This window comes from Glycine max, chromosome 16 (genome assembly GCF_000004515.6).
Source record: "Glycine max cultivar Williams 82 chromosome 16, Glycine_max_v4.0, whole genome shotgun sequence".
Classification (NCBI taxonomy): domain Eukaryota; kingdom Viridiplantae; phylum Streptophyta; class Magnoliopsida; order Fabales; family Fabaceae; genus Glycine; species Glycine max.
In genome coordinates, this window is record NC_038252.2 from 24,737,531 (window position 1) to 24,752,587 (window position 15,057).

The 15,057-nt window shown below is 34.8% G+C and overlaps 1 protein-coding gene across 3 annotated transcripts; it reads left to right on the forward strand.

Annotated features, from left to right (window-relative positions):
• Positions 1-6,828: 6,828 nt before the first annotated feature.
• LOC100811202 (uncharacterized) lies at positions 6,829-9,469 on the forward strand. Of its 3 annotated transcripts, XR_418802.4 has the most exons (3): positions 6,872-7,261; positions 7,741-9,199; positions 9,356-9,469. XR_418802.4 is itself a non-coding variant. In XM_014769176.2 (2 exons), the coding sequence occupies exon 2, from the start codon at positions 8,014-8,016 to the stop codon at positions 9,079-9,081; it is 1,068 nt and encodes a 355-aa protein (XP_014624662.1). In that variant the 5' UTR covers positions 6,829-6,964; positions 7,741-8,013; the 3' UTR covers positions 9,082-9,469. The 3 variants fall into 3 exon arrangements, 2 of the variants coding, with proteins under 2 accessions (XP_014624662.1, XP_040866142.1); XM_014769176.2 differs by having other exon boundaries at positions 6,829-6,964; positions 7,741-9,469; XM_041010208.1 differs by having other exon boundaries at positions 7,741-9,469.
• The last annotated feature ends 5,588 nt before the right edge of the window (positions 9,470-15,057 follow it).

Here is a 15,057-nt window from a genome sequence, read left to right on the forward strand (position 1 = left end):
ACCTTTACAGGTGGCCAAAGATCAACTAACTATGAAAGATAAGAAGGATGAGGAAGAAAAACTAGAAAAGCAAAAGAAAAAGAAGGATAGTAAGGCCTTGTCTTCAAAGGCCAATGGGAGGGAAAAAGAGGAAAAGGATTCCTCCAAGAAGATTGTTAAGAAGGAAAATCATTTTGCAACAAAAGGTGATATTAAAAGAGCACTTCTTCTTAAACAATCTTTCTACCTTCTCCTATCAAGGGAAACATCCCTTAGCACCGCCATACCTCTTGAGCTTGAGGTTATTCCTCAAGTAAATGAGTTGTTGGATGAGGGTTTGGTTCGCAAGAGCTTAAATCCTTGTGCTTTGTTGGTGCCTAAAATAGGTATTATTAGGCACCAAATCCCTATGATAGGTGGTATGATGAATATGTTGAGTGGTGCAACACTCTTTTGTAAAATCACTCATGCATCCAACATCTTCATGGTTTGTGTACATAGGGACTCATTAGGTAGGTTTGTTCTTATTTTTTGTTTCAATGCAAACCTAGGTGCTCATATGGGACACCTTAGGTTTGTCGTAATTTTTTGTAGGAATAATCAACATGAAAATAAAGAAAAAGGTATTATTTATTCCATTACTTTCCTTAACTTTTTAAATAGTGATCAAGGGCTTCCCATGGACCCTAAGAGAATAAAGGTCATTCTTGAGTGGCCTACTCCACCAAGTATAAAGGAAATTTGGGGCTTCAATATTTTAACAAACTTTTACAAAAGGTTTGTCCCATATTTTTCTATACTTGTAACACCACTCATTGAGTGGGTGAGGAACTATATTCTCTCATGGGAAGATGGCCTGGAAAGGGGTTTTCAGTTCTTACCATACTCTAACATACCCAACATCACTAATACATATGTTTTTATTCTTTTTACAGGTGTTGAGGAAAGAATCCATGTGTTTCAAGAACCTCTGGATTTGAGGTCAAATCCTTTTCAAGGGGGAGGGAATGATGCAATCCTACCTCCCAAGGGGCATTGGATAGAAGACTCCAAGAAGATTGGGCCAAAGATGCAAGAGAAGGCCCTAGGGTTCTCATGAGCCTTAGGGTAGATTTCGGGCCCATGGGCTAAGTATGAGCCCACTTATCTTTGTACATATTAGATTAAGGTTTCATTAATTTTGGGTCTTGTATTTAGGGCTCTATAATGTAGGTAGGGTACCCTAGAAATATAGGAATTTTCAGCCCTTGTATTTTAGGGCACCTAGACTAGTTTTTTGTATTAGGGGTAGTTTTGTAATTTCACATGCATTAAGTGAATATTTGATGTGTGTGTTGGAAAATAAATTTAATTGAATTGGGAGAAGCCCAATCCAATTAAATTTTAGAGGGGGAGGTGAGCATTTGTTTGCTACACCCCATTGCCACATCATATAGTCACACTTTGTGCATGTGCTTCATGCTTTACATGCCTCATGCCACCTAAGCATACTTAGTGGAGAATCTTGGACTTGATCTTGAATTTAGTGGGCTAAACCATAGCTAAAATTCACTAATCATAATTAGTGAAATTTTGGCTCCAAAGTTTGGCTCCACAAATTCAATTTCAAATTCAAGTAAAATTTGAATAGAGGCCTTGTGTGTGCATTTTTTTGAACTTTGATCATTTGAATATTAAACTTCAAATTTCAGAACTCATTTAGAGCACAAAATTTCGTGCTCTTCTCTCCCTCTCCCTTCATTCATCTCCTTCTTCCTCCAAGCTCTTATCCATGGCCTCCTATGGTGGTGAGCTTCTTCTAGACTCATCTTCTCCTTGAAGTGGTGTCTCCTCTCTCTCTTCCTTTCTCCATTCCGCTGCCATTCATCTTCCAAGAAGCAAAGGAATCCATTGATGAAGAAGATCCTAGGCCTATAAGCTCAATTGGAGCTTACATCATTGAGTTACTCAGTTTCTCCAGATAATAGTAAATAGTTCAATATGTACGTGTGTGTGTGTGTGTATAACAGATTGAATCAAAATTTCATGGGTTTAACGAAAGAACAGTAAATAGCGTAAAAGTCATAACCATGTAAAATTACGAAAACAAAATAAAATGAATTGAATTAATTCAAGAGAAGCATATGATTGGATTTCATCATTCATATCTTCAATATCTAAATAAAATTAATGCATATGAATCATTTTCCAACATCTTTGATGCATACGTTAGATCACCTCGAATCAATTCTTTGCATTCGAGAATCTTAAGAATATTTGTTGAATATCAATTCCTCGCATATGAAATAAATTACAACATTACAGTCATAATCTTGTACTATTTGCAATCAAAATGTTATGCTCTATTCCTAGTAACGTAACATAAAAAGTGAATTCATTTAGTTCAAATTCTAAGCGTACTGATAACTGCGAAATTTGAGTTAATTTGATAGTCAATTTTGGCTAAGAATGATTACAATTTCTTCACTTTACTATTGTTTTGAATGAAATAATGAAGAAATTAATATATTTTCAATTTTTAATTAGCATAAGTCAGAAGAAGAAGATTTCAAGTGCTTTAGAGGAAAATTGATGCAAAAACTAGAAGAAAAAGCCTTAAAGAATAGTTGGAAGAATTGGACAGCTCGCTTAGCACATAAGACCGGCTCAGTGTACGTGCTCGCTTAGCGACCAGCACACGCTTAGCGCGAAGAAGGCCCACGAGAAAGCCCAAGGTTGCGCCTAGTGCGAACACCATGCTAAGCGTGTGATTAAACCACCATTCTTGCTAAGCCCAGGAGTGCATGCTCAGCGTGAAAAGTAAGCTACCTTAGGCTTATAAAAGGAGTAGGAATAAGAAGAGAAAGCCGTATCGAGTCTCAAAACTCTCTATTGAAGATATCCAAAGCTTGAGCATCTCTAATAGGGGAAAGCCTCCTTCTCTAACCATTCCTCCCTTCTTTTCTTTTAGCCATCCAATCCCTTCTTCCATCCATATTAGCCCCTAAAGTGTAAAGTCTCTCATGGCTATGAGAGGCTAAACCCCCATTGTTAGGAGCCTGACAGGCTAACTCTTGTAATGTAACTCTTTCTTATTATCTATTTAATGCAATCTTGTTCCTATTACTCTTCTATGTGCTTCTATGTTTATTATGGTCTAATCATCCATATAGTGTATAGGGGATAATGCATTGAAAAATGATTATTTTCTAAAGAGCTGGGAAAGGATATTTAAATGAAATCATTGCTAGAAATAGATTGATATTCATTTAGCCATGCATCTCTAATCTTAATGTGGTTTATTATTTTATATTTGCAAATAAATTTGGAAGAAAAGAATAAATAAATTAGGCTCTTCATGCGGGAAACCAAAGATAGAGTGTCTTAGTAGATGTTGATGGAAATAAAGATATCATTAGATAGAGAAAATCATTAACATTGCATCACAAGTAGTTTTGGCTTGCTAGGCCCTAACATAATCACATTCTAAATTCATCTTTCTACATTTAAATCATTGTTTATTTTCTTGCTATCTTTTTCTTTTCCTTTTACCCTCAAATTTCACACTTACAATTCCTTATCTCTTCTACCTCTTCTAATTGCTTAATAATTAGATTTGCATCTCTTTAAGTAAAACCAAAGTCCATGTGGATTCGACACTTGGACTTTCGAGTACTTTACTACTTAAGATGATTTGCTACACTTGCCAACAAGTTAACAAGTACTTTGTAGCCAAACTTAAAATCCAATTTCATGAAACTAGTGATCAAATAAAATCAAGCATTAAGAACCAAATGAAATCACCAATAGTGAGTAGGAAAAAAATTCATATATATATATATATATATATATATATATATATATATATATATATATATATATATATATATAATATCAAAAGAGATACATTAGGGTATGAAGATTACCATTTAATCCTGCGGAGAAACTAGCCACTCACGGTTTTGAGCACAAGATCAACAAATGAAATGATGAAGGGTGCGATCCACGATCACTCGAGTCAATCTCTACAACTCCAACTTGATCTTTTTCTCTCTTCCTTGTGTTATTCTCGTTCTCTTGTTCTTCTCATGTTTTTTGTTTTCTACTTCTTTCTCTGGTTTTAACTTTTGTTCGTGCTTTTGATCCAAGCGGTGCCAGTAAAACTCACCTAGGGAAGTAAATAACTTCATGCTGAAGGAATGTCACTTGCCCAGGCAAGTGATGGATAGCCCACGCAAGTTCACCCTGAAACTCCCATATTCTGCATATAGGCTCGCCCAGGCAAGCTCTGATTAGCCCAAGCGAGTAACAAAGGACTTCACCTCTTCATAATGACCCTCAACACTCTTCATCTTGGCTCTATTTCTAGTTCCAACAAATGACCATCAGAACATAAAAGAGGAATGGATGAATCTTCCATATTATAAACAAAAACACTTATAAATATACGATATATAAAACAAATAGAATTAAGGGAAGTTTATAAGAAAATTATTAAAATCAAAAGATAAGTGCTAACATTCTAATCCCAAAAATAACTAAAATATGGCACATATTAGTTGGGCATCCCTAAATGCGTTTAGGTTTGAGAAGTTGTTCCAGTTGTATAACCAGTCTCGAAAAAATTTCAAGTCGGGTTTTTTTTGAGTTTGTCCTAACCTCGCTTGTGGAGACTCGAAAGAGTTGTCCTTCAAGGAGGATGGGAAGACTCCCAAGTTTTCTTCTTATTGGCAATATTTACCTTTCAAATTCAAATCCTATCCCTACCAACTACTATCAGCCCAAGAAGTCAAGGATATTGAGATTATAAGGGAATGACCACGCGAGATGTCGTGTAAGTTCATTATGGCTATTCTAAACTCACACTTTCTCGATTGCGTTCTAAGTAGTGAGTATTTTTATGCTGCAATACTTTTCATAAAATTTTAGTAGTATTGATTGGTTTATCTTGTGTTTTTTGCAGAAGTCATGAAGGGTTGCGACTACAAGAACTTGAAGCATTTGGTAGCTAATGACCAAACAGATGTCGGGAAGACAAAAAAAAGGAAACAAGCTAAGGATTCCTCCAAATCCAACCTTGGGAAAACGTCAGCGAAGTCTATGAAGGAACAAGTTAAGAGAGGCAATGTCAAGGTGGAGGTCGTGCATTTAGATGGACCAAAGGTGGCACATAAAATAATGGAAGAAAACAATGCAGTCAAAGGAGCCACTGGGATGTGATCAGGAAAGAGGCGAAGAAGGAGAAGGAAGCGGAAGCTGCTCAAAAGTCGACTGCGACCGAGAAAGAAAAAAGGGGCAGGGTCGTTCAGAAGTCGACTTCGGTGGTGTTCGGGGATAATCTGCGCACCGGAGCATCGCTGATGAACAAGGTCATCCTCCTCTACCATGAAGGGAAACTATGTGGGTTGGATCATGTGTCTGTTACGCCCAATATTGTTTCTTTGTGGAGCGTTGACCTGAGCGGTCCATAATTTGTCCAATTATCTGCTTTCCCAAGTCAAATCGACCGTGACATGATGGATTATGTGGGGTCGGTGGGGAGTTTGGATGCCACCAAGATCTTCCTTGGCCAATCTTTTACCGTTGTGCGTCATTGGAAAGAGATGTTGGCAAAAGCAGATAAGAAGACAAAGGTGATGGCCGTACAACTAAAAGCCATGAAGGTAGAGGTTGGCAAAACCAAAAAACTTGGCGTGGAGTTGGCTAAGATTAAGGAAACAATGAGGAAACTACAAGAGGATTTAGAGAAGGATGTTTCTTTTTTGTCCAACAGTCTGAGGAAAGAAAGGCTTTGAATGACCAAGTCGCTGATTTGGAGCCACAAGTGAAGGATATAGGTGCTAAAATGGAGGAGTTGACATAGGAAAACAAGACGACTGAGGAGGACATGGCATCTGCAGAGGATGAGATTGCTAACATGAAGAAGACTATTGAGAAAATGGAGGGTGAGTAGTAGAAGAAGGAGGAGGTTGAGTCTGCTTTGATGGTTGAGTTGGACGAGGCCAAGAGATTGATTGTCTTAAATCATTGAGAAGGCTTCAAGAAGGCTCATATTCAAGTTAAGGTGTTGCTTCCTTCTTTTGACTCTGCACAAGTGGACGTGAATTGCGACATTGTGGATGGCGAGATCGTTAGAGAGATGCAACTGTGCTCTGAGTCTAAGGGAGAAGAAGAAAGAAAGGAGGTTGAGTCGAAGTGATTAATGTAATAAATGAAATGTTTGTTGATTTCAGTATTTGTTTTCGGAACATGAAGTTTTAATAATGAATGAAATTAGAGAGGACATTTGCTTTATGTATATTTTCTTTATACTGGGTAAATGTTTTAAGGTTTGATCTTCAACTTTTGCTTAAAAAATTAAGTTTTTAGAGAAAGAATGCTGAGGTTCAAAGCTGACCTTTTCAAAAATCTTAAAAAGGTTGAGGTTTGGATCTGACCTCATAGGAGTTGCTTGAAAAAGTTGACGTTGGAATCCAACCTCTTAGAGTTGCTTGATAAAGTTGAGATTCAAATTCGACCTCTTAAGAAATGCTTGATAAAGTTGAGATTCGTTTCCGATATCTTAAGAAATGATAACCGTCAGTTGTCATGTCATTAGCCAAAGTGGTAGGTAAGTATAACCATTTGAATTAATGAAAAAAAATTATTGATAGGATTAATTTATCTTACTTTTTGCAAATTTAGAGATAAAATTTTAATTTTATCATCTTTCGATAATTAATTATCATTGTCTAACAAATTCAACAACAAAAATAAATATTTACTCAAAATAAATAAAAAATAAAAAATTGATCTCTTGTCCAAATCTACCCAGAACCGTTAAATTTGATATATAAAATTGGAACGCTAAATTTTAGATGAAGCTGTGCACGTTAATCCTCATCTTCATTTATTACAGTATTACATCTTTCCTCTCGACACCATCTGATGTCGCAACTCATGAAAAGCAACTGCAACGTTGTCATTGACACAGTTTGACATCGAAAAAATGAAAAGAAATACGAGGGTACTTGAAAAGCAGAGAACTAATTAATTATTTTTTTGGTGGGATCTGCTTCTTTACCGTTCTCCAATCAAAACCAACTGAAATTTTTTACCATTTTCACATTTTCTTGCGTATAAATGAAATTATTATTATTATTATTATTATTATTATTATTATTATTAGGAAGATCTTGGGTTTTCTCTATGCGTTGGATTTTTCTTCTTCACCATTACAAACTCTTCTTCGTTTCTCTTTCTGAAAACCCTAATCCTTGATCTTCCTTTGCCCCTCTTTCTCTATCTGCCACAACAGGAACAGGTACACATGGACCTCCTTCATTCTCAATGGTCCCAACTCTCTTTTGATCATGTTTTTTGTGTGTTCTTGAATTTTGACTCATGGGGTATGAAAATTCCATTGATTTTTCATGATTCTGCTGAATCCAGATTTAACTTGTGGTGGATTGCTTTGTGTGTTTATGATTCATTGCTTTGTGGATTGATTCAAATCGTTTGGCAATTGGGGTGTTGAAAAAAAAAAAACAAAAAAAACCCTGTATTGTGCTGCTCGGGTAGATTGAATTCAGGTCCTCGATCTTATGATTATGTTGCTAAATTATGCTTCCTTTGTGAGTTTCTTGGTTGCTAGGAATAGTTGGGAATGGTGATGTTTGAAAATTGAGGTTTGCTGCTGTTGTGTTTTGCGTTTTTCATAGATAAACTAGTTCCGATGAATGAAATTGTTTGTTGTGCATTTAGTTTTCAGTTTGATTTGTTGTCTTCTTTCTTTCTATTTAGGAATCAAAGAGTTGGAATGGAAGAATTTGATGCTGGGTATGAGTCAAATTTCTACTTATCATGGAAAGAAGGCAATAAAAAGTGGTAGCAGCTTGGATAGTCTTTGAATTGTTCCAAGTTTTGTGTAGGTTTTGTTAAGGATCTTGTATGATTGTTAAAATCTTGATATCATGAGGAATGTGGAATTGAAGGATTTGATCGATGTTGCAATGATGTGATTGTCAATAGAGTAGCTATTTAATTCCGTGTAGATTTAGATTTATTGGGGGAGGCATGGAGATCGCATGTGATGCTAATCAGTTGGATGCGGATGTTCTTTTACCACCCCGGAAGCGTCTTCTAGCTGGATTGAAGAAACAGGGTTCAGATAGTGATGCTACTGCCTCGCCATCTCCAGTTGCTGCTTCTTGTGTTACTGATGCTGCTTCCCCTTCATCCTCATTGTTTTCAAGTGAATTTGAAGCCCGACTGAAGCATTTGTTGAGTTGCCATTCTAATAACCCTAACCTAACACCTGAGGAGGTTGTGGAGGCCTCAAAAGTGGCCGCAATCGCTACAACTAAAGCTGCAGAGGCTGCAAGAGCAGCAGCTGAAGAAAAGGCTGCAAGAGCAGCGAAGGCAGTAGCTGCAGCCAAGAGGGCTTTAGATTTGGTTGCATCTTTCTCTGAGGAGGCGGCCGGCAAGGAAAGAAATATGAAAAAAAACAAGTCAAAGAAGCATCTCCCAGTTCAGCTGTTGTACAAAAAAAATCAACGAATTGAAAATTGTGGGACAGATGAAGAATTGGCTCATAAGTTACATCGAGCCATGAACAGTTCGCCAAGAATCTCCAAGAGTTCTCCAAACTCAGACTCAAAAGGTAGTAAACATAAGAAGCCTAGAAGCTCTTCAAGTTTTGAAATGACTGAGGGATCTGAATCTGGTGTGGCACTTCGTCAAGATTGCTTATCTTTGAACGATGAACATGCAATAGCAGGTATGATTGATTCTGAAGGATCCATCCAAGAGGTATGCTCAAGTAAGAAAGATAAGGTGGTTAAATATCATAGACCTAGCCAATTAGGGATAGATAACGGGGAAGCAGAGTTGAGTCAGTCAAAAGGGAAAAAGTTTGAAGATTCATCTTCCATAGGTAAGAAGAGAGGAAGGGTGAAGCTAAAAAAGTTGCCCTTAAGCATCTGCACCTCGAAAGATAGGGTGCAGCTAAAGGAAGAAATAAGAGTCAGAAGTTATTCGTTGACTGGAACGAACACAGGCAATAATCCTATTAATACTATGTCTTTGTTTACAGCGGAGTCATCATCTGACAGAGTGATGCCTATTGAGGCTACATCAATGTGAAAATGCCAAGATTTCAAGGCACCAGCTTGTATCAAACAAAATAAAGCTGTGCAGTCATAAAATTCATATACTACAATGGGATGACCATGTGCTACTGTGATAGATGTTGATAGACGAGGTAGGAATCGTGATGCTTCTTTTTTACAACATGGAATTTATCTTTTTGTTCATCTTTGGGTTTTGTAATGGATTTGCAGTGATTACATGTAAATTTAGAATTTTAGTTGCTTGCAATACTTCTTTCAGATTAAAGTTGTGTTACTTTAATTGGCAGGAAAGCTTGAATTTAGATAGGAGGATGCAATGAGTAACAACTTTTTCACTGTGCTGCTTATTTCTAGTCCTCATTTGTGTTGAGAATAAAAAGAGAAGATCTGTTGGTTTTTTATTTATACTTTCCGTTATGTTGTTTATTTTCCGTATACTCAAATGTATGTAGATGAATGTTGACAGTGTTTTCCATATGCTGCTTTGATATTGTAATATGGATTATCTAGGCATTAAAAATTTAAAAGTTGCTCAAAATAATCTAGTTATTGAATAGGTAAGTTATTACTTTCCCCGCCATTAAACAGGGTATTTTTTTTTTACTGCAAATAGGGTAAGTTGTTACAATTATTATTCCCTTTTAGTATATTTGTTAAGATGATAATGTACATATTTTAAGAAAATCATTAATTGTATCAATTACTATGATAGAATAGCCTTCTTTAACTAAAATAACTTTATTAAAAGAGTAAGAGTGTAGTTATGAATTAAGATCTAAGTGATACATAAGTAAACAAGGACTATGGAGTGTTATTGGGAAAAATTATTAATGTTCATTTTAAAAAAATTAAAATGATAAATATTTTAAAACAAATTAAAACTTTCAATGTCAAAGATAATTTGAAAAGAAGCAAATAATTTTTTTACAGTAATTATTAGTAGGATGACGGACGTTGATGATCTGTGCACTTTGACTAAGAATATTGAACAGAGCAGGAATGGCAATTCTCATTTAATTGGTTATGCATTCTGGCTTCAATTAAACACCAACTACGTTTTATTTTTTCTTTACTCAATACATGTTATAATGATGCATATACGTCTTTGGGTCTTTCTGTTTTATACTCGGAAACAATTCTTCACACTCATACGTTTAATATAAAATTTATGGTTAAGACTATTTTATTTGTGTGTGGGGGTTTAAGATTAATTGGAGTATGCATCTTAATTTACATTTAACGATTTAAAATTACTTTTACCCAATTTTAAAACAAGTGAGCATTAAATAAATAAATGTGAAAATTTTCTGAAATTCATTCCATATGCAGTGTCTATTGTAGCTGTATCATTTATTGAATCATATTACAAAAATGTTATTTGAACTCTTAAAATTATCTAGCAAAGATTATTTGAGTTTATAATATCGTCAACTGACATTAGTTTTGTTGTTCCTAGAAATTTTAAAATCGAAGATTAACATGATCAATTTTTAATAATTTTAAGAAATAATATAATATTTTTACAATTTTAGAAATTAAATTGACAACATTCGTAATTTTAGAGATTAATTCAGTGTATTTCTGTGTTGAATTCAGTTTTGCGTGGATTGAATTTGAAGTGAAAATCATTAGCTTCTAGATGGACAACTTGTGTTCGAGTGTTGATAGACAAACACAAAATTACTTAATGCTTAACTGCTTATGTACATTTTTGTATTGTTTACAGTTTATGAAATTTTGTCAAAAAAAATACGGTTTATGAAAAATTCAGTTTCATATATATAAAATTAAAAGAACTTGGTTTGTCACTTTAAAAATAAACTTATTAAATAGACAAGTTATTTTACCTTCTAAATCTTATAGTGTTGGATGCCGAGATAATTATCCTTCATGTGAATAAATGTTTGCAAAATTGACTTTGAAAGAATTAGTTTTGTAAAATTGAATCTGCTAAAGTTGATCTTAAAGTGGGATAGTTTATGTTTGAAGTGAAAGAATTTAGATTTTTGAAATAAAATTTAGTATATTTTTTATTTAACACAAAAGCTACCTATAGTTACTTTAACTCAATAAATTTAGATGTTTATATGTGTATCTTATCGTGAAGATGCATTATTTGTTTTTGTTTTTATTTTCCCATTGAAGTTATGAATCATATTGATTGACTCAGAATGTATGTAGTTTATTTTTATAGTGAGATTTATGTTTGTATGCGAGTTGGGAGGAAATTTGAGTTATTATAATGTTATATATATATATATATATATATATATATATATATATATATATATATATATATATATATATATATAATGTGATGATTTATTTTGTAGATGTGTGTTTTAGCCTTTACCCTTTGAAACGAGAAAAGTTTGCTAGTATTTTCATAAATAAATTAATTGAAGAGTTTTAAATGCATTAAAATAAAGTCTTTCGCTTGAGATAATTTATGTTATAAATACTCCTATTCTTGTACTAGCCATAACATCTTCTAGGAACTTTTCCTCCTACGCTATTAGGTGCATGTGTTCAACCATCAGAGGCTTAGCTTTGATACGAATTGAAGTGAATTAGTTTATCACTAGAAGGGGAGTTGAATAGTGACCCTTTATTGATTTGACTAATTCTTTGCACAAGCACACTAGCTTGTTAATTTGCTTCTCTAGCTTTTTTGCTAAGAGAATCAAAGACTTACAAGAGTAACTCATTTCCTTACAAGTACTTGTTGGACATTTTAGTGTAATTGATCTCTTTATTATGTTAAAATAAGAGTGCACGCTTGTTTTAATGTAATAACGAGATGTTCTGTTTAGGCAAATTTTGGAAATTACATGGAAGTGACTTTCAGGAAAAGGCAATTTTTAAAAAGATAAAACTTCCATCAACCGCCAAAAACCACCTGTTCATCAACCGCCAAAAACCACCTGTTCTTTGATCATAAATAATCATTTTTGTTCAGAAAGCATGACGGGTGAAAAAACATACAAGACCAAAACAAAACTCTTGAATTATAATCTTCTGATTTTATCCGATTGAACAATTTTGGTTGAACCCCGAAATTTGATTCAATATGAAAGTGTTATACACGACTTCAGATTTATCCAGTATTATCTCGATTTTCAAATTAACTAACAAAAGATTGAATCAAATTTTTTCGAGATGACGAACGATAGTTCGAAGATGACAAGCAAGTTTGCGAAGTTGGACAAGTTTGAAGGGCAGGATTTTAGAAGATGGCAGAAGAAGATGCACTTTCTCTTGACAACATTGAAGGTGGTGTATGTGCTGAGTACACCAATGCCGGTGTTTATGGAAGACGAAACTCTGGATCAAACAAGGAAGCGTTCGAAATGGGAGAACGACGATTATATTTGTCGTGGACACATTCTGAACGGTATGTCTGACTCTCTCTTTGATATTTATCAAAATGTTGAGTCTGCTAAGGAATTATGGGACTCTCTTGAATCCAAGTATATGGCAGAAGATGCCTCAAGTAACAAATTCTTAGTTAGTAATTTCTTTAATTACAAAATGATTGATTCGAGGCCTGTTATGGAACAATATAATGAACTGCTGCAGATTTTGGGTCAGTTTACTCAACATGATTTGAAAATGGATGAATCCATTGCAGTTTCATCTATAATTGATAAACTGCCTTCTTCTTGGAAAGACTTCAACCATACCTTGAAACATAAGAAGGAAGAGTTGACTCTGGTTCAACTCGGTAGTCATTTCATGATTGAGGAGTCGTTGAGGGCTCAGGAAATTGACAAAGTCAATGATAAAAACGTAGCAGGTTCCTCTTCCGTTAATATGGTAGAGGAAAGTGGAACAATTAAGCAAAATTACAATGCTAAAGGTAACAAACGAAAATTTCAAGGAAATAAGAACAAAGGTCCAAACAAACAGACAAAATTGTCATGTTGGAAGTGTGGGAAACTTGGTCATTTAAAGAGGGATTGCCGGGTGTTCAAAGGAAAGAACAAGGCTGGTCCAAGTGGGTCTAATGATCCTGAAAAGCAACAAGGTCAGATTGTAGTGAATAATTTTAATTCGAATACGAATTCAAATTATGTATCACTAATATCTGATGCATTCTATGTGCAGGATGATGACGTTGCTTGGTGGTTTGATTCGGGAGCAACAATCCATGTGTGCAAAGATCGTCGTTGGTTCAAGGAATTTAGACCAATCGATGATGGCTCTATTGTGAAGATGGGCAATGTTGCAACTGAACCAATCCTAAGATTAGGTTGTGTGAATTTAGTTTTTACTTCCGGAAAAAGTTTGTATTTGGATAATGTCTTATTTGTACCTGGTATTCGTAAGAACTCATTGTCTGGTATGGTTTTAAATAATTGTGGTTTCAAGCAAGTACTTGAAAGTGACAAGTACATCTTGTCAAGACATGGTTCGTTTGTTGGATTTGGTTATCGTTGTAATGGAATGTTTAAATTAAACATTGATGTTCCTTTTTTTCATGAATCTGTTTGTATGGCCTCGTGTAGTTCTATAACTAATATGACAAAATCAGAAATTTGGCATGCTAGATTAGGACATGTTCATTACAAAAGATTAAAAGATATGTCAAAAACACAAGTATGATTCCTCCTTTTGATATGAACATTGAAAAATGCGAAACTTGCATGTTGACCAAGATCACTAGGAAACCTTTTAAGGATGTTAAAAGTGAGACTAAAGTCTTAGACCTTATTCATAGTGATTTGTGTGATTTGCATGCTACTCCATCATTAGGTCATAAAAAATATCTTGTTACTTTTATTGATGATGCATCAAGGTATTGTTATGTATATTTATTAAATACAAAAGATAAAGCTCTTGATAAATTTAAAATTTATAAGAAAGAGGTAGAACTTCATCAAAATGGGCTAATCAAAACTCTTCGTACGGATAGGGGAGGTGAGTATTATGATCCGGTTTATTTTCAATCTACTGGAATAATACATCAAACTACAGCTCCCTATACACCACAACAGAATGGTGTAGCCGAAAGGAAGAATAGAACCTTGAAAGAAATGGTGAATTCCATGTTATCCTATTTGGGTTTAAGTGAAGGATTTTGGAGTGAGGCTATGTTGACAGCCTGTTACTTGTTGAACCGAATTCCTAACAAAAGGAATAAGGTTACCCCATATGAACTTTGGCACAAAAAGACACCAAATTTGAGTTATCTCAAAATTTGGGGATGTAGGGTTGTAGTCAAGCTTACGGAACCTAAAAGGAAAACCATAGGTGAAAGAGGTATAGATTGCATATTTATTGGATATGCTGAACATTCTAAAGCATATAGATTCTATGTGCTAGAATCTAATGATTCTGCTGCTGTGAACTCGGTTATAGAGTCACGAGATGCTATCTTTGATGAACAAAGGTTTACATCTATACCTAGGCCAAAGGACATGAATTCCATGTCGAAAGTCTCAGTTAATATTGAGGATATACCTTCAACTAGTACTGAAACTAGAAAGAGTACGAGAGTAAGAAAGGCTAAGTCATTTGGTGATGACTTTCAACTCTATTTGGTTGAAGGGTCAAGGAATGATATTGAATTTCAATATCAATATTGCCTTAATGTTGAGGAAGACCCAAAGACTTTTAGTGAAACAATGGCTTCAAGGGATGTTGTATTCTGGAAAGAAGCAATCCAAAGTGAGATGGATTCCATCATGCAAAATAATACTTGGAAATTGGTTGACTTACCTCCTGGATGTAAGTCATTAGGATGTAAGATGATCTTTAGGAGAAAGATGAAAGTGGATGGTACTGTTGACAAGTACAAAGCCAGATTGGTTATCCAAGGCTTTAGGCAAAAGGAGGGTATTGATTTTTTCGATACATATGCTCTTGTTGCTAGGATATCCACTATTAGACTGTTGTTAGCACTTGCTGCTATCCACAATCTGGTGATTCACCAAATGGATGTGAAAACTGCATTCTTAAATGGTGAATTGGATGAAGAGATATACAT